This window comes from Chaetodon trifascialis, chromosome 20 (genome assembly GCF_039877785.1).
Source record: "Chaetodon trifascialis isolate fChaTrf1 chromosome 20, fChaTrf1.hap1, whole genome shotgun sequence".
NCBI lineage: Eukaryota > Metazoa > Chordata > Actinopteri > Chaetodontiformes > Chaetodontidae > Chaetodon > Chaetodon trifascialis.
Genome location: NC_092075.1, coordinates 3678438 through 3704700, shown reverse-complemented (window position 1 = coordinate 3704700; position 26263 = coordinate 3678438). Strand labels below are relative to the sequence as shown.

General features: G+C 44.5%; 1 protein-coding gene across 1 annotated transcript in view; it reads left to right on the top strand.

Annotated features, from left to right (window-relative positions):
- Nucleotides 1–26263, top strand: part of LOC139348658 (netrin receptor UNC5D-like) — a 144273-nt gene that overhangs the window by 73030 nt on the left and 44980 nt on the right. Inside the window, exon 2 of the mRNA XM_070988927.1 lies at nt 12893–13099. Within this exon, the coding sequence (XP_070845028.1) occupies nt 12893–13099 (207 nt within the window). The remainder of the gene's footprint in view (nt 1–12892; nt 13100–26263) is intronic.

Sequence of the window (26263 nt, the reverse complement as noted above, 5' to 3'; positions counted from 1 at the left end):
TCCACTTCTAGTTTGATGGCTGGAAACTCATCAGTTGCAGAATCTTCCACGGACAGACCGCACAGGCTAAGCAGGCACGAATAACTGCACTGTACAAATGAAGGGATTTATTGTTGCATTACGTTTTGGGCCATAGATTTAAAAAATCAAAGCCGATGGCTGTCATTAGGTCAAGCTTCATCCCACAATTCTTATCGTCCCACTCAGTAGTGTCTTTCATTAGACCTTCCCCGGCTGGTAAACGCTTGTCTTTCAAACTTAAAACCACCAGCTTGTAACTCGAGCTTTGAAGTCTCCATGCCTGAGCTGAGATCACGCTGATGATATCACTTCAGTTATTTTTCGGCCGAGGTAGCAGCGAGGCTCCAGGGATGGGAACGTCAGTCTGTTGTTCCACAGCTTTGATCCGGCCTGAAGTATCTCAACAACGGCTGGATGGACCGGCACAGTCCAGAGGAGGGAACCAGAAGACTTTTCTCCAGTACCATCATGAGCTTGACATTTGTCATTATTAATTTTTTTAAATTGTCAACATCTAACGAATGGAGTGCCAGGTTGACATCTGTGCTTCTGAGTGAAATTCCCCATCAGGATAAATTGTCATAATTTTGTCGATCCCTTAACGTTTCATCTTGTCATCATCAAAATATATTTTATTTCTTTGGTTTCTAACTAAACCTGTAAAACGAATGACATCCCCATCAGCCTCAGCTGCACGATTTCATCAAACCAGGATGCTTAACATGCTACACGTTATGCCTGCTAACCAGCATGTTAGCAGTATCATTAAGAGCATGTTTGCATGCTGGCATTAGCATGAGTAAGAAATTTGGGGGATACCACAAAAGTAGCTGGTAACGAAGTAATATAACATGTTAATAACGAGGTTTCAGTTCTATTATGACAATTATCGCATGCAGCGCTGCTGGCACCTGTAAACAAGTCAACCCTTTAACGGTATTCAACGCAGGGGACAAAAGCAACGACAAAAACAATCACCAATGTAAATAAATAACAAATAAATAATAAATCACCATGTTCTGAACAGACACATTGCAAACACTAACATACAAACACTAATGTTACAAAGTAACGTTTGCGTTTTTGGAATGTTAAACATCAAACTTAACAAACTACTCAGTGTTGCACAGCATGATGGGAAATATGTTTATTCTGTTCCTTTTTATTGGGCATCAACCTCACATTTACACACAAATTGCCCAAAAAAAACAGTCTTGAAGCATAAATAAACTCTTGAGGTCTCGTTTACGCCCTTGAGCCGCAGCTGAAACCCGAGCCTGCATGAAGCCGCTGCAGACAGCTGCACTGATTCAAATGTGTTGGAGTATATGTGTTGCATGAGACCTGCAAGTAGGAAAAACGTGTCGTGATGAAGCTTGTTTGCGAAAATCCTCGTCAAAAACATTCAGGAAGTAAGCTAACATGGCCAGAGAGAGCAGGTAATGCTGAGGCCACGGTAGCAATGGTGTTATTACACGAAAGAAGTGTAATCAGTGACGCATTGCTCTACACAGACAGTCATATCCTGTAGTAACTTACAGTATCATTATTATTATTATTTTCAAATGACAGTAACTGGGAGTTTTTCCCATTTAAAGTAACATCCCAAAGCACCGCAGAGCTTGTCATGGCCATATTAGCCTTGTTCAGACTTTAGGAAACCCTCCAGAGCCACAGAAGAAATTATGCACAGACTAAGTGGCACTTAGCGGCGTGTCCCTTTAATATAATAAATGTAAATGGAGTGCTCTGGAAAATGCCAGCTGAAGAAGAAGGCTATGAATTCAAACCATCAAGTGTGCCCTCCAAAGCCTCTTCTTTACATCCTGGATGGATAGCGCGACGCAAATAATAGGCAGGAGGCTATAATGGCGGCTGGGTGCTGATGCAGTGAAGTAAATGTGAGTTGTTTTGTCCAAAGGCTGCTGAGTCTCAGTAGTGAACTTGACACATTGATCTAAGATAACATATAACAGTAGTTTGCATTGTTGGTACACAGCCAAGTCATGCACTTTGTTTGTTATTTACCGCCAGCTTTTACCAATACCACCACTCTGTGTCAACAGCCATTTGCGCTGTCAATAAAGCAATCGTCATCAAACTCGAGGCAAAAGTCGAGCAGAAAATGAGCTGCTTTGTTGCGCCGCTGTATCCACTTTTTACTTCTCTGTGAAAACCTTTTGAACTAAATGACATGAAAGCAGTTAAAAGGGAAATAAAGGCTTGAAGTAATCACCCTCCATCATCAACCTTGTACATAATGACAGATGATTAATGACATTAATACAGAAGCTGTGCGCCCAGTCGTGTGCAGGATATTAACTTTTTTATTGAATTTTATTTTTACCCTGCAAAACATGTGATAAGATGACAAAACAGAAGTGCGTAAAATAAGGTTTGGCGCTCCGAACCCTCTCTCACATGTGGCCGCACGGCAGTAATTTATTCATAAATTCATTCAATAATAGAGTCCCAGTCTTATTTGTGGTCTGTGTTAAAGCTCTCTGGAAGAAGTGGATGGAAAAATGTGAGAAAGGGAGTGTGAGAGGATTGTTTTCTGGGGTTTTACTTATTTATTGAGCCCCCTTACAAAGTACACTCACATTAGAGTGAGCTGTCAGGTTGCCAGCGAGATTGCTGCCGAGATTGTAGATGCCACACAATGCCTTTAATTATGTCGCCATCTCTTCTCTGTCAGAAAAGACAAAATGGATCAAAGGCTATATGGAAAGAGTAAGTAAGCAATTATCTTCTTTTGTCTGCTATCACTGTCAGTCAGCAGGGGCTTGCTTTCTAAACGACAAATAAAACCAGAGAATGAACGCTGATAGATGAGGTAATAACGGCGCTGTGTATAACATATTCATGAAGGCACTCCGTGTATGCATCTGGCATTACTCAAAAGTGGCTTTGTTGTCCGTGTGATCAGGACAAACTAAGAAAAAACATCAAATCATCTAGTGAAGGCTCCCAGATATTACAGTACCCCCGTTCTTCTGCAGAGGTGCAGATGATTACAGGTGCACCAGTCGAATTCATACTCCAAATAGAGGGCAGTGTTTCACCAGAGTATCTAGTTGCCATTAGCTAGTTAGCTCAGTTAGCAGCTAGCAGTCCTATTGCTGGAAGTTGGTGTTGACCCCGCTTGTATTGGAGCTTTATGCTGCCAGGAGGATGAAGTGTTCAGGGGGACCTCGCAGAGAATGCTGTCAGAGAGCGAGGCTGGACTGGGAACCAGTACTGAAGCCAGTGAGCAGGCAAGGAGGCTCAGCCGCCTCCCAGTGACCACAGTCAGACCAGGACACCCAGTCTGACTTTTGGGATCTTGGGATTTTAGTCCCGGTTGATTTGAGACTCTTGAGTTTTAGTACTGCAGGTCTTGGAGCAGCCAAACAAAATCATGTTGTCATGGCGTCTTTCCATCATACCACAATGTCAAAAATGCAGAAAATGTGTTTGCACACACATTTTTAATTAATAGTCGCAGTCGGCGTTAACCTTGTGTTCCGCCAGTTAGTAGGAAATGTTTATTGTTCCACTCAGAAATATTATATAATATTAATGAGACATTACAAACAGTAATGTTGTCACTGTAGTAATGAGTGCATACACGCATCATTTCCTGCAAACTGGAATGCTGGGTAGGAATGGCAGACTCCCCCGCTAACAATGATAACCACTATAAAGATGTAATTACAGAATATAAATACTCTGGATGGCTATTGCTGCCCATAAATACCATCAAAAATGGAGTTTGATTTTATAATATTCTGCTCAGGGTCTGGAAAATAAACATCGCAGTAGATCAGGTGTCACTGAAGGCACACGAAGAGATGATGCCTGTTTTACCGTTCGGCAGTTATAGTGTAAGCAGACAATATTTAAGGCTAAATATTGAAGCAAACCTGTAAGAAAACAAGATCACCTTTGGCAATCAATAACACTCTATTTAGATTGGCACTGTAAGTTATGAAAAGTCATGAGTTCAAGTGGATTTTCTATGATTGTCCCTGCTCTCAGTACTGCTGCATACGTATAAACTGAATCTAAAGCCTATTTGTCATATTTCACACTCTTCACATCACATCATTTGAATATGAAAGTACAAATATGTGTGCCGTTTATTCACGAGTTCGATTCCCTCCTACTATTAATTTGCGTGGGAGCAAAATCTTGTGGAGAAGTGGTTGATGGGACAGAGACGGGAGACTTTTTTTGTCAGTTTGACATACAGGTAACCCACTTTTGCTTCGACATGTTTACTCTTTGATTATCGGGAGAGCTGAGGGAAGCACTATCTCCCGCCTGCCAAAACCAGGCTGGCAAGCTGTCACAACACCGATGAAGACGCATATACCACCTGGGTGTTTGTAAGTGACACACATTCAGACAAACTGCACACACGCGCACACACACACATGCACTGGTTTGTGCATGTTCAGGAGCACGCACACTCTTAAATTCTCCCCCCCAAAAAAAGAGTTTTGTTTTGACAAAAATATATCCCTGTGCTGCAGAAATATCACAGCAGTGTTAGCTGGGTGTGCTATATTTTCTGCATTTGCATGCATTTAAATGTAAAATGTGTTTCTATCAATCTAGGAAATGATGCTTTCCATTTTATTGAAGCACTAACCGAACTCAAAACCTCTCTCTCCTTTTTTTTTAATGTCTGCCTCTACACTGACAGCTAGTCAATAAAGGTGAAAATGCCTGAATGATGGATATTTGCATCTTTACCACAAAGAGCACCGCGCTTTATTGGACGATATCAACTCTGAATAATACAGAATACAGCGCTGGCGTCTTCCTCTCAGCGCAGTGTGCTGCCTGAGAGACGAGACCCGGGGCAAAAAAGAGCCTATTTACATTCTGATCCAGTCAAATCTCCTCTTTTCTCTCAAAATTGTCAGATTTGCAAGTATGAAGCAGAAAACGTTGTAGCATCGCTGTTAATAAAGCAAAAATACACTGTAACCAAAAATGATTTGAGAAGGCAAACAAAACATCAGAGGTTGACTCCGTTTCCATCCATTTCTGTTGTTCATGCTTCACGCTTTGACGATCTGTGTTATCTCCATTTCACCAGCTCTGAAGCAGCAGAAGCCTGCCGCGGTGCCCCCTCCTCGCCGATATGAGGGCTAAATCTCGATGGCGAAGTGAACGAGTTGTGCTTACCCCTCCTTTATTTCCATCATCCAGGTGTCTTTAAACAGGACTCCTCACCCCCCGCTGCTGCGGCGAGGCTGCTGTCCAACAGATAAGAGTTTGGACGCGCTGAGACTCTCCCGTGTGTGAGTGTTACTTTGAGTGTGAGGCAGCGCACACACGTCTGTCCTGCTGAACAGAAAGTCATTGAATCAACGCAGGATGAAAAAAAAAAACAAAAACGTGACCATCCGAGTGTGAAATAGTCGATCGGAGCAAAGAGTAAACATTTGTAAACATTAGTAAACTCTTGTTTTGATTGGACAACATCCGGCTTGTCCGTAAGGACGACGGTCTTCAGTTGTGACATTATCTGAATGTGTGTGTGCATTTGCGTGTGTGAGAACGTGTATTATTTACATTGTGGGGACGCAAGTATGTTAATTTAGTCACATGGTGGAGACTCGTCGTCCCTGTGGGGACAAAACATAAGTCCCCATAACATAAATCATTAAATTTTAGCACATGGCTAACGGTTAGCTTAAGGTTAAGGTTCGGGTAAGACTCCAGGAAATGAATGGAAGTCAATGTAATGTCCTCCTAAGCAATGGAGATGTGTGTGTGAGAGAGAGAGACAACATGTATTACTCACATCGTGGGGACATAAATCTTTTAACACACCGTGAGGACTTGTCTTCCTCATGAGGACAGAACACAAGCCCCATAACTTAAATCATTAAGGTGGAGTCTTGGCTAAAGGTGAGGGTAAGGGTTAGGTAAGTAGTGGTTATGGATAGGGCAGGTCCTCAGGGCATGAATGGACGTCAATGTGATGTCCTCCTAAGTGATGGAAGCTGTGCACGTGTTCGTACGTGTGTTCGTATGCACACGTCTGTTGCGTCCCGAGACGGCAGATGAGAGCTTCGCATCAATATTTGAACAAAGCGCTCTGGCGTCTCTTTCTGTCGAGGCCGTGCTGTTTTTAAGAGTCTGAGAGGCAAAGCTGAAATGTATTGCTTGTGTGACTCCCGCTGCAGAGAAATTACGAGTTACAGAGCAGTTTCAGAGCTCCGGGCACTTCTGTAACCCGACTGAAGTGACTGTGAGACTCGCCTCAGGCCAGGGAGACGAGGAACCGGGAAGGAAACATGGACGCGGCTTTGAATCGTCGTATAAAATCTGGCTATTGCCTGGTTATAACCTTAAGTTTAATCCCATGGTTTGGCAAGATTTTGAAGCTGCACTTCAGCGAGACAGCGGGTTTTGAGGAGCAGCCGTGTGCATCCAGCTGGTGTGCATATCGCATGGTTGCTAAGCAGTTCATTACCTGTCAGCTTGTCATGAGGACACCACTCGCAGTCGTTTGTGTTTTGATGTGCTTGAATAGCAGGAGGTGTCTGCAAAACACCAAACACAATCAGGCTTTCACGTGTTGCTGCCTTTTCGCCCCCATTTGCTGCTCTGCTTGGAGATCAAGAAATCCCATCTTTGCCGTCTGTCTTTCCCCTGCGGAGAGCCTGTCATTCAGAAATCTCCGCAGACAGACAGGAAGTGTGTGTGCGGGGGCTGTGCATCGCAAAGGTTGTGATCTTTCAGTGGGGCGAAATTGGCTGAGAACCTAAAAAGACGGGCCTCTCCTTTTTGGACTCAGGTTTATGAGCGTTTCCTGAGAATGCCGAACATTTTTTTTGTCCTCCTGCCATGCACTCGGTTGATCTGAACAGATGCTCCCCCAGCGCTTCTCACTATCTTCAACACCCACCTATCATCTGCTTCACCAGTCTCCCTCCACCCCCATCTCCTCTGCTAGCTTCACCTCTGATCCTCAATCTAGACCATCCATCTGCTGCACAGAACTGCGTCAGCACAGCCTATGAAGACGCCTCGCACTGGGCATATATGTAATTAATGCAGCCTTGACCATTGCCAAGCTGTATTTATTCATGTATTTACAGACGCATTAGCCTGGAAGTCAGTGTTCACACAAAGGCAGCGACACAAAACAGCAAATAAAATCCCCCCATTCACCAACTACCCATGCTCCTGATTCCTCAAACCTGTTGCTGAAATGTCAACATGGCGAAGTAATTAACAAATAATTATGCCGCTGACTCTTAATTAACAAACTAAGAATTAATTAGTAGATTTGTTTGTTAATTCATGGCTAAGCAGCTGCTTCCTGTTTGTTAATGCGCAGCGCTGTCGAGCGAGTTAAAGCAGTTGGACAACTTTCCTGCGCTTCTGCCCAGTTTCTCCAAGGTTTTTAATAAGTTAGATAAAGCTGGTGGTGCACGGTATCTGTTATTATATTAAAGCTGCAGAGTTTCTATAATATTAAAAGACGGCCGGCTCCTCACATGTGAGAATAATTCTAAAAATGAGATGTTCTCTTACATGTTTTAGTGATTATTGGATAACACATTAAGGCAATGTTGCATTTTATTAAAGCCATAGATTCTCCCACTCGCAGCGTTTCTTTCTTTAAACACACACACACACACACACACACACACACACACACACACACACACACACACACCCTTCTCCTTTTTGTTCTCTGTTCATGCTGCTGATTCGCATACAGTATTAGCGGGAGATTAGTTTTCGCTGCCTCACACCTGTTGGAGGTTTGAAATCAGAGATCACACATGTGCCATTGTGACGGTGGGTATTCGAATTCAATACGGTTCAGCGAGCATCGCTCATGAAAAGCAGCTGAAATGGCAGCCGCACAAGGGACACAAATAAGTAAACCTGTGCGGAGAGTAGCAGCGTTGTGGTTTCTGAAACTGCAAGTGCGGGGTCATTTATATCCATTATAACTCTTTCAAACTGCAGCAAACATGTTTAGTGGGAATGTATCAACACAAATAATCAGACCTGTTTATCCAAATCTGCCCAAAAACAGCGTTCAGAGCGAGCCGGACTCTGCAGGCAGGAACTCGGTTTACTACAGTGATCACAGGTACCCTGCCTGCTATAGATACAAGCTGTCCTTAACATGATCAGAAAGACACTTTTCAAAGTGTCCAAATAAAGGAAACACACTAAAATGTGGTTAAATTCAGCTGTAACCCATTTGTAATGATGACGGCCTTGTTAGGGGAGTGAAATGAAGCTGCAGTTGTGAATCAGGTTTCACTCAAACCACAATCACCCCTTTTAACACAAGACTAACTGGGAAAAATTGAACTTGAAGACAAACAGTCACTCCCTGTAAAGGGCAGCAGAGGCAGGAGGATGAGGTTCAGCCTCTTTAACAAAGAGGACCCCCCCTCGTATCCCAGGAAGCAAAATTCAAAGTCTCTGTGCAGGATGTGTTGTTCAGGTCTGGTTTTTTTGGCTGTGGTCGAGCTTTGCTGGTGGTGCCGGCCTGCTGCTGGGTGAACAGGTGTTACAACGCTCAGAAGGTGCTTCTTGTTTTTGATATTCAGCGAGAGGAACCAGCAGGTTAGAGGATGTTGTAACAGCGTCCCTGATAATCTGAAAGCGCTCTGAAAGTCTGTTTACACAAACAGTGCATTTAAGGTTTGTGGTCATCCTTCGCAGTAATCCACCAGCTGACTCTTCCATAAAATCCAGGAGCATAAACCTCTCAAATTAATCTTTAATCACCATTATCCACATGTATGCGTAGGCGACAAGTTTGTCTCAGGATGGCTGCTGCAGTCAGACACCTCATTTGACCAATCAGAGTCGTCCATGCCCTCTCCATAGCCAACAATAGCCAACGAGGGTCTGCGCTTAGCCCCTTTATATCAATAACAATGAACATCATGAGCATTTAAAAAAAATAATAATTTTGTGGAAAAGAGGGTAGACCTTTGTTACGGGTCCCGAGGCTGGTTCCTCAGTAACAAATGAATTTTTTTAGGTTCGATGTCACGATTCCTGCAAACACAGATGAATATCCAGAGGAATGAAGAGCCGAACCACTCGCTTTCTTTCCAAATTTCATCTGGCGGGAGAACTGAGGTCCCCAGGAAACCAGGGCGCAACACCACCCAAGCTAATTGGTTCTATCCCCCTGTTCCCCAAGACCTTCATCTCACAGTCCATGTGAAATTAAAAGTAAAGTGCTCACGAATAATTACACTAATAATAATATGTAAATAATTTTACACAAAAGTGAGTACACGTTTTGAGTGTACCACACCTTCATGCTGTGTTTCAGCCTCATTTGCAGGCATCTATTAACAAAAACAACTCCTCCAACTTCACTGTGTTCAAACATCTATTACTCAATGTCAGCAGCGCTTATAGTTTCTCTGACTGCTGGAGATGAAACTTCAGATGTTACATTTCAAAGGAGACCAGAACCATGCATGTACTCTACAAATATTTCAACTGTTTTGCTCCTTCTTTCAATCTTACAGGAGTGGTTGAACTGTTAAATGTTCATTCTCAACAAAAGCGTCGCTGTTCTATTCAAGTTATCAAAGACGGCACTTGAGAAACTGTTGCACTTCACCGACTGTGGATCTGTGTGACGCTCTGTGCAGCTTGTTCTGTCAGATCAACCTGCATTTCTTCCAGACATGGGCTGTTGCATGGCTGGATGAACCCAGTGAGCACTTGGCTATGATTTTGAGTCTTATAGCGGGAAGGTAGGGGGAGACGGTCCATGTCATTTGCAAATTTGATGACATGGGGGGTTTGCACGCGCACCCCTCTGGCTGCTTTCATACTAAACAAAAAGCAGCACTGAGAGGACATGTGCCTTCTGCGGCCCAGTGTCTGTGAGTTACCTTTACCCGCCCTACAGTTGACCCCGATCGTCTGAAAACTTTGTGCCAAGAAGTCAGTTATCCACAGTATCATCTGTGTGAGATGGAAACAGGACAGCAGTTTGTCTGCCAGGATATGAGGTTGCAGTGTGCTGAAAGTGGAGGAGAATTTGGCAAACACCAGCCCGGCTGCTGTCTCTCAAATCACTGCTGGAGCAGCAGTCATCTTTCTCTGTGTGAAACAGCCTGGGCTACGGCCCAAAGGCTTTACCGAATTAGCCCAGTCAGCTAGGGGCTCTTTCCCCCTCATTTCTTTTAGATTCTCACTAAAAGCTATGAATACATTGAACTGACATAAGAGACCACACTTGCTCGTTGCTTTTAATTTTGCATGCGAAGAGATGGAGTGTTTGCTGCACTTGAGGAAATGAAAACGTTTGTGAGTTCCCTCGCAGGTTGCATAACTTGCAGCCGATGCAGTATTAGCAGCCTGCGTCTGCATTTCCAGGACAAAACTTCGTTTGTGTGCTGAGGCTGAGAGGCAGGCGGAGAGAGAGAGAAAGATGGAGGGAGAAAGAGAGTGTGTGATAGAGCCATCACTCAGCCCTTTGGCAGTGATATCTTGTTTTCCTCTCAGGCTGGGCGAGATGTATCTGCGCCCCTTATACAGTATGTTATTGCCGGGCTGAAGCATTGGTTGTAGATCACTGTGAAAACTGTGAAGCGCAGGGCAGAGCGGTCTCCTGAGTGACAGCGGCGAAGCATATTGGTCTTTCCTGGGAACATGCAGATGAACCAATAATAGCCCTGCGTCGGCCACAGGTTGTAAATGAGTGGAAAATGCTGCAAACAGAAACCCCACAGCAGCGTCAACACCGTCCTGCATCCATCTCACGTGACAGCCCGAGCGCCAGTTTTCTCATTTCCATGCGTGTACTTTGTGCAAGGTGCATTGCCAGAGGGCCATCCAATAGTCCTTGCTCGGTGCTGCACTTTGTGATCTATATTCAGCCATTTCAAGAGCAAAGACAACGTTATGCTGCTCCCAGAGACAGTTAAGTGCTTGTGTTTCCCCCTAGAGTCACATGTCCCACCACCAGCCTGAGGTTAAATCACACCAGAGTGTCTTTTCTTGTGTCTCGCCTAATCTGTCTGCTGCAATACTACCCCACCTGCTAAATAAAAAATGAAAATAGGAAAAGTGAACTGACTAACTTTGAAATGAAGCCTGTAATGCTTTACTAAACCTCAGCGCTGTTGATGATATTTGAGGTATTAGTTGCAGTGGCATTAAACTGTCATGCTGGCAAGCGTTGGCATAATACCTGATCTATTAACAAATGAGTCATTACATGGAAGGCTGTGGCTTTGTGTGACAGCTGTGTGTTCGTGCATTCATGTTCCCATCTATCATAGCCGGGATGCGTGCTCACGTTTGTGTTTTGCATCTATCCAAACACAAACACGCCGTGTCAATGCTCCGCGCGCAAAACAAATTGGAGCACTCTGTACAAGAAAAGCTTGCCTGGGGCTAGTCATTTTGAAATTAAATACATGTCTCTTTGTTCAGCCTCAGTTCCAGGAATGAGGGAGAAAACGTGAACGTGTCGCGCAGAGAGAGGAGAGGAACACTGAGCAAGTGCTGTGATTTTCACAGCCAGGGAATCACACAGAGTCTTTTATCTATTCCCCTCAATCAGGAGACATCCGGCAGGAAAGGTAGGAGGATTAGATTAGCTAGAGAGCAGGGAGAGAAAGAGAGAGTGGGTTCTCTAATCCTGATGGGGTTTTCAGAGGTATGCCCATCACTGTGGAGAAACACGCAGTGTGCAGTGGGGAGTTGGGATCGGGGGGGGGGGGGGGGGGGTGCGCGACGGTTTGCCTCACTAAACCCTTCACACTTGCATGAAAGAGGTTCCAGCAAACTAGGGGATTAGTCAGAGTGTAATTACACTTGCGGGGCCTCGGAAGTAGCAATACGTGCACCGACTGGAACACACCTCAGACGGGCAGGGGAAGGAGGGAGTGTCGGCGGTTCGTGTGCTCTTCAGCTGAATGAACTGTCCTGAGTGAACGCTGACGTCCGAGAGATCAAAGAGCGTACTGTAGGTCAGCCTCGTCGCCGTCGGGTGGCTGTTTGACTTCAGTGACATGTTTATTCCCGTCAGTTCTGCTCCTTTTTGTTTCTGTTTGCAGTGTCACACCTCTCAGTGCACCCTCATAATGTATAGTATCATTATTCCAGTGTGATTGGTCCCATACCGCAGCTCAGCCAGTTCTCCTGGAAACTCCCTCAAAACTTCTCCCCATCCAACAAATCAGTGTTTTTACTGCTGCTATTTGTTACCCGCGCAGAGACAAAAAACATGACGTATATTGAGCCAACGGCGGCGTCGAGACGAGCCTCGCGCTCCCCAGAGGAGCTCAACACCCCATCCTTCAAAAAGTAAAGAGAAGTTTGCAAACAGTAACACTAATGACATTCATTATTAAAAGCTAAGCAGGGACGGTACTTTTCCATCAGAAAGATTTTGCACGTTTGCAAAACAAAGTGCAGCCGAGCTTCCTGCAAAACACCCCGTAGCATTGTCTGTGCGTCCCCGTGTACTTCAAATAGTAAACACTGCGGCACTCAGGGGGATTTTCTCTCCAGCAGACTTCCTGTAAATCATTATACTGTAATGCTGTGGCAGAGAATGGACTGTGGGGATGCGGCGATGTTCTGTTGTTGTGTTATTTTTCACGTCGTGCTCCAGAGCGATTTGTTTGAGGGAGGCATCGCTGTGAGGAGTAATGGCTACTAGTTGGGTCTGGTTTCAGGTGGGAGGGGGGGAGTGAGGGATCGTAGCATCTGCGGGAAGACGGAGAGGGAGCTAGTTTTTTCAGCAAGATTTAACTGCAGGGAAAAAATCTGAGATAATGATCTCCGGTTGATTGATAATTAACTTTTCCGTCCTTTTTATTGGCTCTCATCGGACTCTCGATTTATCCGTCAGGTCCCCGAGGTGAAGCCCTGCAGCATGGCCAGTCTGGGACGCTGCCCCGCTTCCTGGAGGAGCCTGTCGACGCTTACATCGTCAAGAGTAACCCCATCAAGCTGCGGTGTCAAGCCAGGCCCGCTCTTCAAATCTTCTTCAAGTGCAACGGCGAATGGGTCCACCAGAGCCAGCACATGTCCCAGGAGCACACCGACCTCGCGACAGGTACCACAAACACTGATTAGATACTCCTGCAGAATACAAAAAAGGACGAACATGCAGCACACATAGAGACTGACATTCTGCAGCATTAAACTCCCGTCAAGCCTTCCTCCTGTCACTTTAACTTATGAGGACAGCGTTCATATCTCTGATAGCAAGGACTGAAGTCTTAAGAATGAACTTTGCAAATGGGGCTTCATGACAATGCCTGCAGCTATCTCCAACCCTGCAAATATATTTGCCTGACTTCTCCAGCGCATGCTGCGTGTCACATTTGATTTAAGCTGAAATGACAACTGTTAGACCATGAAAGGCACCTACTTGTCCAATTTTAGGATTTGACTTTGTACTCCGAATGGTGTCTTTCACTGATGCAACGTGCTGAAATGCAGTTGTTGTTGTTTTAACTTGGAGAAAAATGAAGTCATACAAACCACAAAGAAACATTTTTTTTTTTTTTTTTTTTTTTTTTTTGGAAAGCTTTGTATGTCTTTATTGCATCATCTCACCGCGGACATTGCATGTCTCATGAATTCAATTTTGTTCATAAAGCGAAGAAGAAACTGAATTATTCTTTCTTTTTTCCCCAAAAATGTTCTTATTTTGTAATTAAGTCAACTGATTTTCAAGTTTACGTTGTGAAAATTAACTTGTTTTAACGCACCGAGGGAAATGTTATCCATCTATAAATGTAGCGTCCACATGACCTGAAAAAACAACAATATCAGCTGCACTAATAATTTTGCCCTCGTTTGCACTTGGCATCAAATAACCATCATCTAATTAGAGCAGAACTTGCTGAAAGAGGTGAGGATGAAGGCAAAATGTTTACGAGCCTGCCTCCTTGGCTGCTATTAGTTCTACAGTGTTGATGCTTCACTTAACACACAGCACCAATCAATATCCCCCCCCGGAGTTAACAATGGACCTCTAAATTTTTACTGCCTCTAGTCTGGATTCATAGCTCTGCTCCCATCTGGCTCCTTATCACCGATCGTATCTGGTTCCACTGGGACAGACACGAGGAAGGGAAGCAATGCAGAAGGGAAAGGACCGAGAGAGAGAATAAAAGCTGAAAAGGAGAGCATCTTAAAAATCCACCTGTGCTTGTATCTCATAAAGCTGGAAGATCTGTCCAGGCCTGGACTGTCCCAGGATGTCAGCGCATGTGGAATGAGGGTATTTTATTAGCCTTTATTGTAACCTTGACCTAAGAGGTGCCACAAAATCCACTAAAAAGGAAGCATTAGCTGAGTTAGCTGTTGCTTATACGTGAATGTACCTCAACATTTAGTTGAACTGTAGAAGTTCTCAGCAAGTTTTCTGTATGCTATTCTGAGGGCTGCTTGCTGTCTATCAACACCTCAGACTGTCTCTGCAGCTGCAGCAGCAGCAGCAGCGCTCAAAGCTGAGGTGACAGCGTTACAGATAGACAGGAGACTCCTGCAAAGTTTCAATTTAATGAAGGCAGAAACGAGTCAGGCTGTTTGTGGAGAAGCTGGTAGAAACCGCCTGCATAAACTCACGACTTGATCCTCTCACCAATGATGCAGGTTCGTTTTTTGGAAAAAGTTAGCCTGTAGGTGCATCGTCCCGTCTCCCAGCAAGATTTCTTTGACGTAGCAATCTTTTCACTGGTCTCGTGGCGTCATATGCTCCGTTCCCAGCGCTGAACAGCAGGCGGACACAGTTTGCAAACAGCTGGTGAACATAGAGGAGCACTTATTGCCTCTGGAGGTGGTGGAGACCAAAGGCGGAGCTGTGAGGAGAGACATTCACCAGGTGGCAGGAGCGCAACATCAAATGAATGCTAACCCTGCGCCACATCTGCCAGATGTGCAAATAGGCGTCAGTTTGCTAAGCTGCTTATTTACACATGTTTTTGTTAAAAACTGGACAGTATAATAATAAAAATAACAATAATAAACTTTAATTATAGAGCATAATTCATGCATAAGATGCAACACAAAGTGCTTAACGTAAATGAAATGAAAGATAAGAAAAAGTGGCCAAAACATCATTATTGCAGATTTAAAGAAAACCGTATTTTAATCATTAGGTCTGTTCCAGCCTTAGTGTGCAGCGTGGAGCATTATAGGTTGATTAATAGGCACAATCACGGCTTTTGTTTGCCGCTGTCACAGTGCGGTGGTTGCTCTGCTGGTTAGTTGTCATAACTCCTCACCGGGGTTCAACATTCATTAAGAAGATATTTTGTCTTGTCGCCTTGTAATCCGACTCAGGACGGAGCGCAGCGCTCGCGGGCAGAGCAGCTCAGTGCAGAAGACCAACTGCAAAATGTCCGTGAAGCAGCGGCCCTCTGGCATGACATAAAGATATCTAGAAACAGTTACAGTTATTTTATTGGATGATGCCTCAAAAGGAAAACAGAAGAGAACAAAATGTCCCCACATTAATGCCAGTATCAGTTGATTTTTAAGAACACCAGACCTGGCCGTCTTTCACAGCCCACATTTGGTGTGACTGCGCGCTCCAACAGCCTCCGTCTGAAAGCAGCGAAGCTTCATTTTCAGGTCCAAATAAGAGATTTCACATCCCGTCGTTCAATCCAGCATTAAATGAGCAGGGGTGGGAGTAATTCCCCTTTAATGCCGACTGCTTCTGCTTTCGGACGTTCTCCATTACATATTTATTTCTTTTGTTTGGGTAAATTCTGCTTTTTGAAGCTAAAATGGAGAAAAATAATAGCCCCAGCTATCATTTAATGGCTTTGAGAAAGCAGATAATTCAGAACTCTGCGCTACTTTTTCATCAAATTTCAGTAATGTGTAAAAATAATAGCTTGATGTGTGTTTTCTAATTGCGTTTTTGGCAAACAGGATACTAAAATCCCATTCAGGTCGAAAAGAAATGATGACTGCAGCTTCATCACTGGGGTTAGCAGGTCATTACTAATGCTGTGTGATATTTTTGTGCGTGTAACTGAAGTACATATATGTGTTCAGTATTCACTCATTTCCAAATGTTATGAAGCCATCTGTCCGTCTAGAGACAAATAATGTTTTTTATTTCCTTCCTAGTGATGTGGAATAAGAGTGTTGGTCATCTGGCTCAGCAGATTGCTTTGATCCAGACCGAAGTGTCTCAGTAATTACTGAGATTTTGTAAAAACATTCATGGCTCCATTCATTCCCCAGAGGGTGAATCCTGCTGTCATTTGTGATCCCTGAACTCTTCATCAGGCATCAGCAGCAGATCAAAGATTTCACTTATCCAGTGAAATGTCGAACATCCACTGGATGAATTTGCACAAGATATTTTGGGCTGTTTTCATGCTCTTATCAGATTATTACAGTTGTAGTTTTGAGTGAAACGCCTTAACTACTCGATGGATTGTCATGACATATTTTGGTACCTCACAGGATTAAGTGGGGCAGCTCTGGTGATCCGTCAGATCAAAATTTCACTTTGTGCTAATTAGCAAACGTCAGCATGTTTTAACACGGTGACATGGACAGTGGACATGCAAACATGACCCACTTTCTTCATGTTAACAGAGTCATTGTGACATGTTAGCATGCTGATGTTAGCATTCAGCTAATGTGACTGTTTATTAGTTGTGCAGCTTCTTTTATTTATGGCTTTAATTTAATTTTAATGCTTTCTTCTCATTGAGATCAGATCTTTCAGAGCGAAACATGCACGTGAGTAATTTGGGGAGGCAGCAAAATCAGCCCCAGACTCCCTTAAAAAAACAGAGTTTTGTGAGCAGTTGCGTTCGGGGAAACTTTGTAAACTTTGTCAAACGCTGTCTGTGACAAATTCTTAATAATTTGCCCCCTTTTGTAAATTTGGCAAATGTAATGTGCCATTTTGTCGCGCCATTACGCTTTCTTATCCAAATAATGTGTCCAAATACAGATTGCATTTTAATACCACATGTAAATATTATCTAAAGACTCTATGCTGGTAAAATATAGCCTCCAGTGTAAATTAGCATTAGAGCATGTTTTATCACCATCTGTCCTCGTTCCCTCCCCCCTCTCTCAGAAAAATATTGAAACCTAAATGCATCTACCCTTGTTATAATGTTGTGTGCTCTGCTTGAAGGGTGCTCGGCATGAAGATGTGAGGCTTTGCTGCTTGGACATGCTTTAGTATTCACTGGTGTGGAGGATACAGAGGATTTCTGCAGACACGACCGGAGTTTTAGTCCGTGTTTCTAAACAGTGTCTGTCGCTGATGATTTCCATGTTTGCGCTTAGGCTTTGAACACAGGCGGAGGGGGGTCAACATGCTACATGGTGAGAAAATGAACATTTCTCCTCAGCTTGAGACTCCTCTGGCTGCTCATCCAGCTTCATCAGTAGGAGGCAGCTGAACAGGACGAGCTCTAGCAGTCTGACTCAGGTGGTAGGATGGCCCCTGGGTTCAGCAGCGAGTGGGGGTCTGTAGCTATTAAAGCAGTAAGCTGTGAATTAAATGCAGACAGACTCAATAACACATGCCCTAACATTGTTTGACCAGGGGGTTTGAAGCAGAGGACAGAAACCGTGTCTGTCCAGAGGCGGCTGTATATTTTAGCTTTGTGTTGTTTTTCTCAGATTCGGTCTTAGCTCGCATGTGCCTTCCAGGAGACACGGCGGAAGACAAGGAACAGAAATGTAGAAACAGAAAGAAGAAAACATCCATTACAGCGCCTGTGAATAGCTCCAACTGCTGTTGCCGTGAGCATGAGGAAAGCTGGCGCGGTATACGCTCTCTTCCAACTGGATGAATTGTGTTGTGTTTCTCAATCTGTGAGATGTGTAGCAGAGTGAAAAGATATTTTTAACACCATGTCATGGCTAAATATTTCATACCTGCAACTCATCTTCTCTGCGTGCTAATCCCGACTGCTCAACTTTCCATGACAATGAGCAAGCGGGAGCTTTATTTGTCTTGTGACTCCTCAACATTTAATGCTGAGGAAAATGCAAAATGAGCTCTTTGTAAAAAAAATGTCCCGACGTCGAAGTTCCTGAAAAACAAAAGAGTTGTACATTATAAAAAGCTCTCTGTGTGTGCACCATTAGAAAATACACACAATGCATGTTAAGTTTCAGCCTTGTTATGTTTAATACAGCCTGCGCACTTGGCAGGTTCGGGCCAGACCACATTTATTTGGAGCAGGATGCCGCTGTGCAGGTAACTTAACTCTCACCACTTCTTTGAGAGAGCAGCAAATACAGCAGTGTCAGATGTTGAAAGAATCGTCTTTTCTTGGCTTGCGGTTTGTGTATTTCCTGCTGGAACTAAGATACCCGCCGTGGAGGTTGGTAGTTTAAAAAAGAGCTTTCTGCCAATGAATCTTGAGACACCTGTGTGTGAATATTTCGCTGTCATCAAACACTTTCTACAAGAGTACAAAGAGTAAACAGTGGAGCTTACTGTCTGCAGAAGACTGAGACCAGGCTTCGCTGTCATGTATCACTGCAGGATGTAGTGGAGGTTGTAGCATTTCTAATGAATGCCCATTTATTATCATTATGCAGTTATTATGAATAATAACATTGTTGTGCTACTCAAACCATTAACTGGGCAATGGTGTGCTGTCAACCTCATACAGCATCTATCAATAAAGAAATGTTTTGTGAGATAAAAGAGGTCGCTGCACATCAAAACAGTTCCCCTCTTATCTTGTGCTGTTTATTCGCTTTGTCTTATATTGCATAGCTTGTATTGTGTTGCTTGTATAGTACGTTCCTTCACTGTCTTGTTAATTGTGGTTGTGTGCTGTGGCTTTTGCTTATGTGATTTGCTTTGTGTATTTGTGTGTCTTCTTTTGGCTGCGTGTTTTGGTCTGTGTTATGTTTTAGGTCCTTTTTGTATAGTGCATTTTTAATGTTTCTGTTATATGGTTAGGTTATAGTCTTTAAATCTCGCTGTTTCTGCTATGTGCTTTATGTGCTTTTGTCTGTGGTTATGTACTTGCTTTGAACTTATGTGCTTTCTACGTCTGTGTTCTTTTCTATGGACATGCCATCAATTCACTTATATCCGTACTTACGTGCTTTTGTACTTCTGTATGTAATTTTAAAGCCTGTTCATATATAAATGTATATACCATCAACCTGCCAGGGACTGCAGATGAAAATTAGCCTAGATTTATGGCTAAATCTGGCACATTTGCGTGACTTAAGTGATCATGTTAATTAATGTGCATTGTCCCTTCTTAAATAAAATAAACATAAACATAAACATATTGAGAGAAGCGGTTTGACAGCTTACAGGAATTCACAGTCTAAGACGTAACTGCTAACAGCAGACGGCTGGTGTGCAGCGAGTAACATGTTCAGTCAAGACATAATATTGAGTTTTCTGAGATGTATGAATGAGTCATGAGCGCCGGGGAACCAGAACGCTTTCATCAGGTGTTAAAGGAAAAGTTTGACATTTTGGGAAATGCAGTTATTCGCTTTCTGGTCAGAGTTAGATGAGAAGATCAATACCGCTCTCATCTCTGTACTCTGAATATGAAGCTGCAGCCAGCAGCCTGCTAACTTAGCTTAGCACGAGGATGGAAAAATGAGATGCAGGATGTTAATGAGACAGCTTTAGAGGCGCTGGTAGGCGGATTTTTTAACCTTTGGACAGTCTTTGTGCCGAAGCTTCACGCAGTGTTTTGCATACAGATGTAAGATTTCTTCTCTTCTGATTCTTGGCAAGAAAACCAATAAGAGTATTTCCCCAAAATGTCCCTGTTTATTCCAAAAAAGCAAATACTCCTGAGAGGCCCCAGCACTGTGGAGTAACAGGAAGAAGCTTTTAATGGTTAATGAAAACTTTGAGGTTGGAGCTGAAGCAGACAGAGAGACATTAAACCTCTCAGCCAGTCTCATTACTGGCCTCATTCCTTTCCAACAGCTGTGGCAATCGGAGTGGCATTTTGAAAATAGCTCACTAAAAGCGGAGGAGAGAGTTCCTCCAGTTAGGAAAATAACGTTGGAACGATGCAGCGTTTGTCGACGTGAATATAATAAGGCACAACAAATCTGCTGCCAAAGGTAGACGGCGCGGCGTTTGAAGATGAATGGTGGAGATACTGAAAGGGCGGCGCTGGAGTTATGTCGTGTTTCCGCCGATGTCCCCCTGTGATCTCCTGTGTTTACCCTACATGCTCCGCTGTAGGCTTCTGCAGGCGAAATGAATGAGAGAAGCTGAAGCTGCTTGTGCGATCGAATCATCCAAACCTGCTTTTTGTAATTCTGCTGCATCACGTCGTGTCACAGCTAAAAATGCATTTCAAGAATTTAAATGAGACGCCACTTTTTTTGCCAGACAATAAAAAAAAAGGAGGCCATGACGCACGGGAATATTGCCTGCTGGTAATCCAGTGTTTTTTCGATACGAGAGGCTGAGAGGAAGAGACGGGCAAAGAGAGCAGGAGTGAGGGATAATGAGAACAGAGTGAACTTTTAATTGTCTCCGTGTTTTCGCTGTGAACTGCTTGTGTCCAGCGCAGCCACGGGACATCACATAAAGCAGCACAACGCCGGCCGACCGGTTTGATGTGTGCAGAAGTTTGTGTGGAAGTCTGTGCGGCGTGCGGGAGCCTGGTGTTGTTTGCACATGATTTAATCAATGCAAACACAGCGGATCACTGTGGGAAACGGCTTTTCCAACGCGCTGCTTTTCAGACTGGAGGATGCAGATTTATCGTGTGTATCTGCCCCGCTGCCTTCGCATGGTTGTAGGGATTTAATTACAGTAACTGAGGGAGAAGGCTTTCATATTCTCAGTAAAAAGCACCTGAAGATGACAGACGCTGCTACGTACTACCAATTAATTTTAAACTTCCTGCAGAGTGCTAGTCTGAAATCAACTCGTTTGCAAGTGTTTAATTAAAGCGTTATTGCAAATGTCCTCTGAAGGAATGTGCACAATGTCAGTCTCGCCAAATTATCAGCTGCGTGAGGATGCGGCAGAAACAACCCCGCTTTTCAGACGTCTGTTCTTACCACCTCTATTATCCAGTTTTCACCAAAACGCCAAAAGTTTGCTGTGTGCTGCCTCATTTGAGTAAAACTATTGTTTGCTACACACCTCGGTATTAAAACACCCACAGAGACAGACAAACAGCAGCATATCAGAGTGCTGCTTGTGGTGGTCTTCAGGCGGTTGGTGGGATAGCAAAAGAAAGATATAGTTCCATGATATCGACACAGCACAGAAAATGGCCAGGTAAGCTAACAGGTGAGAAGTCGAGCCTTCCCGTTGGTGTCTTTGTCTTGTCGTCCTCTGCAATTGCCCTCAGCTAAGACAAGATACTGAAATGGAAAACTGGAGTGAACAAGGCTAAAACAACAGATGAAAACTTCACCTCAAGTATCACCGCACTCGTCCGTCCACCCGAAGAGTTGTTTTTTAACCTGTTGGAGAAGAAAATACATCTTCTCGGGCCGTCTTGCTTGATGGAAGTCGGTCTCTAGGGCTGAAGGAGTGGGCAGGCTACAGATCTGAACAACTCAGAAAGTGCTAAGTGTTGCTTTAATGATACACCATGTGGTCGACTTCGGATCGATGCCTGAAGTATCAGTGCTGCCAATAGTAAGTGATGAATGAAAATTGCACTTTCAGGTCAGTTCTATTTTGCTGAATAAAGAAACACTCTCTGGACAGTCTGCATTGTCTTGTGTTGAATGTATTTTATCAAAGATACAACTACCTACTAACAGACGGCGCACAACAGTGATTGCAGTCGGTGGACAAACAATCCAAGAAGACAATCCGAAATACCCAAGAAAACAAGATCACAAATGGAGGCAGTAGCTCAGCCCATAAGGACCGGAGGGTGGTCGGTTCGAGTCCAGCATGGACCATCTATACAGAGGTGGACTGGACTGAAGAGGTGCCCTGAAGAAGGCAGCTAACCCCTAACTGCTGAGGGCGCTGTGCTGAGGCGGCCATCACTCCGACATCTTCACATCACATGTTCAGGTTTCTGCTGATCCAGTTTTTAGCTTAACGCCAACACATTTTCAGACAATCCAGTGGGTTTTAATTACTTCAGGAAGCAGACAAATTTTCTCACGGAGGGTGAGAAGGCCCAAAATGCCCCAACATACCACGCTGCTGCTGCTGCTGCTAGCTAGCTAATCAATTAATGTTAGCTCTGTGAAGCTAAACCAGTTCACATAATCACGCATCAATTTTTTGTTTTACAGAAGAAAAAGCCTGATTGGATTTTGATGTACGAATATAAAGAATTGAAGGAGGATGTGATGTCAACATTAACAACGCATGCACCTCAATTACTCATGGCTCCTCTCTACAGGACAGTGCATTAGCGGCTAACAATAATAATAATAATATGTATCAGTGTTGATGTTGGTGTTCCTGTTACAGTACATGTTTTGCACTGTGTCAGTAGTTTTGACGCGTCTGTTTTCAATGCTTCAAAGCACAAAAGTTCAGTCATGACTGGAGTCGGTGATGCTTGTTTCTTTGAACACGTTCTGTCTTGAGAGTGTAGGCCGTCGTTAGCTAGATCAGCTGCTTGTCATCGTGTCTGCTCATTGAAAACAACAACAGAGGCTGAAAGGGAGAGCCGAGGGACGCGGGATGTAATCGTCGTCGGTGGGAGGCTTACTGCTGCAGTCCACATCTGTTGAGTCACACTGGGGATTCGAGGAAGTGAATGGAATTGAATTTACAGTATCTTATCAGTTTGCTTATACGAGATATTTTTTCACTCATTTCAGAAGCAGTTGTGAGCGTTCCTCGAGGTGGTTGCAGGTTTCCCTGTGGGTATGCATAACTGTTTGAGAAACAGTGTAAATATGTACCGTGCACTCATGAGAGAGTGTTTTAACCACCCAGGGTGGATGTTACGAACAAACATAGCTTCTGGCTTTACACGAATCAAAATCATCATTAATTTCCGCGTTCCCTCGCTTTAGCAGGTAGCTGATCAGCAGGAGGCTGATCGGGGCTGACAGTAATGGCCACCCCACATAAACACAAATGGAGAGCGCTGTCTGCAGAGAGCACATCCAAGTCCTTTAACTCAAATGTCGTTAGGGATTCCTGTGGCCGCGAAGGGTCGACGACATCTGCATCTGTGTTCAGAGACTGGAAGCGAGCTGCAGCGTGGAAGAGAAGGAACGAACGAGAAGCGCAAAAATTATAACACGGAAAGTTTAACATCCAAAATGCTTCATCCTTTTTTTAGCTAAATTCTCACGTCGCTGATCTAAAGTTTGGATTCTGCCAAGAAAAAGGTCCATTGATCAGCTTTCTGGACACGATTACTGCTGCACAGTATCCGCGAATGCGGCGTTATTTCCTCATCCCTTTACAATTGCTAAGCCTTTTGATAAACCACAGGCAGACAAGGCTCAGCTGGATATTTCATGTAATCATCGCTACCCAGATTTTAACCTCCCTTCAGGAAAACAGCTCGCTCTGATAAACTCCTTCAAGTGAAACTGCATGGAGTCTTTGCAGACAGCAAATCACTCAGTCTCTGTCATTTATAGGCGGATTGCATTAAAATTCCAGAAACAAAATGGAAGAAGGGCAGTCGCTGTAAACAAAACAGATTCTTTTTCAGCTCCCCGCATCCTTTGACCTATCGCAGAAAACGAATTTATTTTTGTCCGCGCTGAAATGCTGTAAGAGGGGCGAGGGGTGGAAATGAGTGATAGAGCTCAGGAGATTATTGAAGGACGGAGTGAAAGAAGAGCAGAGAGGAAGGCAGAACAGAGGGGATATCTGTGCTTATAGGCGGGCAGCTGAAAGGATGATACCCTGATGGAGAGATAAGAGAAAGAGAGGATGAAGGAGACAGAGAGAGGACATGGGAGTGAAAGAGAGGCTGAAACAGATACCACGATGGTCGTCTCGAGAAGGAGAGGATAGCAGCTCCTGCAGATTCGCCGATGAAGAGATAGCAATTGAGGGAAAGCAGGGGGGATCGAGGAAGTATGGATATCCATTCCTGTTGACGCTCTGTCAAAGACTGACTCCAGCGTTGTGTATTATGATCCCGGCCAGCCGAGAGATACCATCGACCAGGCATGAAGTCAGGACAAAGACAGAAAGGTGGGGGGCCGCTGAGGGAAAGTGAGACGCTCGGAGTCTCTCGGCGTCGCTGTTACTTAAAGAAATGGCTGGAACAAATGAAGTGGCCCACAGAGTGAAAGCCACTTGTGTATGCAAAAGTTGCTCCTAATAAGTAGACATGCGGGTTTTTGGATAAACATAAACAAAGCGACCGGGGGAATGACACAAATAAGGACTCGCAGCATTTTAATGGCTGAATTATCATGATTTTTTTATGCGCGCCGTAATGCGTCCCTTTGGTTCCAGGATTAAGTATGACACACACAGCTGGGACCAGACTGAAGATGTTGCTGGGAGCATGTTCCGCTTGTCTAGCAGGGTTCGTCTGTGCCTGGCCTTCAGCCAGCCCTCGCAGCCCCCACATGCTGAGCTGCACGCCGCCATGTCACATCACACAAACATTTCCCCCAAGCTGAGTTCACATCAGTCAGACGCACTCCTGAAGCTACATCCATCCACCTCAACCCGCAGCCCACGCCGTGTCACCCGCGATGTGCACAGCTGCCTCGCGAGGATCCCTCAGACGAGCAGGATTCTTAAACGCCCCCCATCCGGCACGCCGTCAAGTACGACAGAGACATCCCGGACCTTGTCGAGCTGAGCCGGACCGGTCGAGTTCGGCTGAGCCTCTCGGATCAGGAGCCACTTGTAGCTGGCGCCGCTCGGCTCCCCTCGGGGGCTTCTCGTAGAATCGGCCAAGGCGAAACAATGGGCCAAAGCCGGGAGAAATCACACCACGGGCCCCGCGCCAGGCAGGCCAGAAGAGAGACAGAAAGACAGAGCGAGAGCAGTGTGGGATGATAAGTGAGCATCAGCACTGGTGTATCTCTTCCCGACTCCTTTATAGAGGCTGCATTAGAGACATATTAAAGGGCATGATTGAAGGGGCCAGTGAAAGCTGCTCCACCCTTAGGTTTATTGTCAGGGCTCTGTGGCGCTCTGTCAAGAGCCCCTGGCAGGAGCCTGAAGGGAAGGCGAAGAAGAAAACAGGCTCAGCCGAATGGACGTTTGTATTCCTGAATGCAGAGAAGCGGCCGGATGTCATGACATGACCCAGCAGTTATTGGATAATTTCTCTGACACAGTGTCACCGAGTGCGATTCCAGGCTACTTGGACGAGCGGCTGAGCTCTTTGATCTGTGCCAAATGTGAGGGAACCTGGGAGTCAGAGTGTCATTCTGATTCCCCCCCTGTTTTTATCTCGCCTTCAGCAGAAGCACCGCGGCCCTCACTCGAGTAAACAATGGCCGCCCCTCCGTGTGGTTGTACCTGTATTACGAGCATCTCATGCTTTTGTGTGCGCGTGGGCCGACATGGAAAGCATCACTTTTGGCTTCCTTATTTCCTTTTTCTGTCGTGGTCTCTCAGCGTGCGTGAGCCAGAAAAGGAGTTTTTGGAGTGAGTCTGCAGAGCTGTAGCTCACTCCACCCCTCCATGAGTCAGTTTGTCTGCTTTCAGCATAAAGCATTGCATCAGGAACAGTAGACTGTTGTTTATTCATTAGTTTCTCCTGTTTTCCTGGTCATTAATAAAGATGAGGAGCTCTGATTGTGGAAAAAAACATTGTGAATTAAGAGACAACATGCCTAAACCCATTCCCTCGTCTCCTCAGCGCTTTAGGCTATTGTCACAACCCAGTAGTGAAATTGCTCGTCACAAAGCACTTACTGAAGTTTAGAGGTTAAATCAAAGACAGACGTGGAAGTGTGAGGTTTTGTTATTTCTAACAGTTGCTTACAAGAATTTTAAATCCTAAATTGCCATTTTTAAGACTCCAAACCGGTTTTCAGTGCACATATCCTCCGCTCTGAGACATCGTGCATGTGCTGGAGTTCACACAAATTAAGCTAAATGATTCTTTCCGAACCCAAACTCGTCCGCTGTCCTTCCATGAAAGACGTTGCATCAAGTCAGCTGAAATGATGCTACTGAGCTGAAGAGGAGGGAATTCAGCCATCAGTGAGGCGCTAGACTTCATGCATTTTAGAGGCGTGAACGCGGAGCAACTCTCTGAATCTGTTTGTCATAAAAAGATTTTCCTGCGTGCACAGAAATCGTCCAGATCGCTTCATTTTCTGTATTATTACTATTTATAACTTA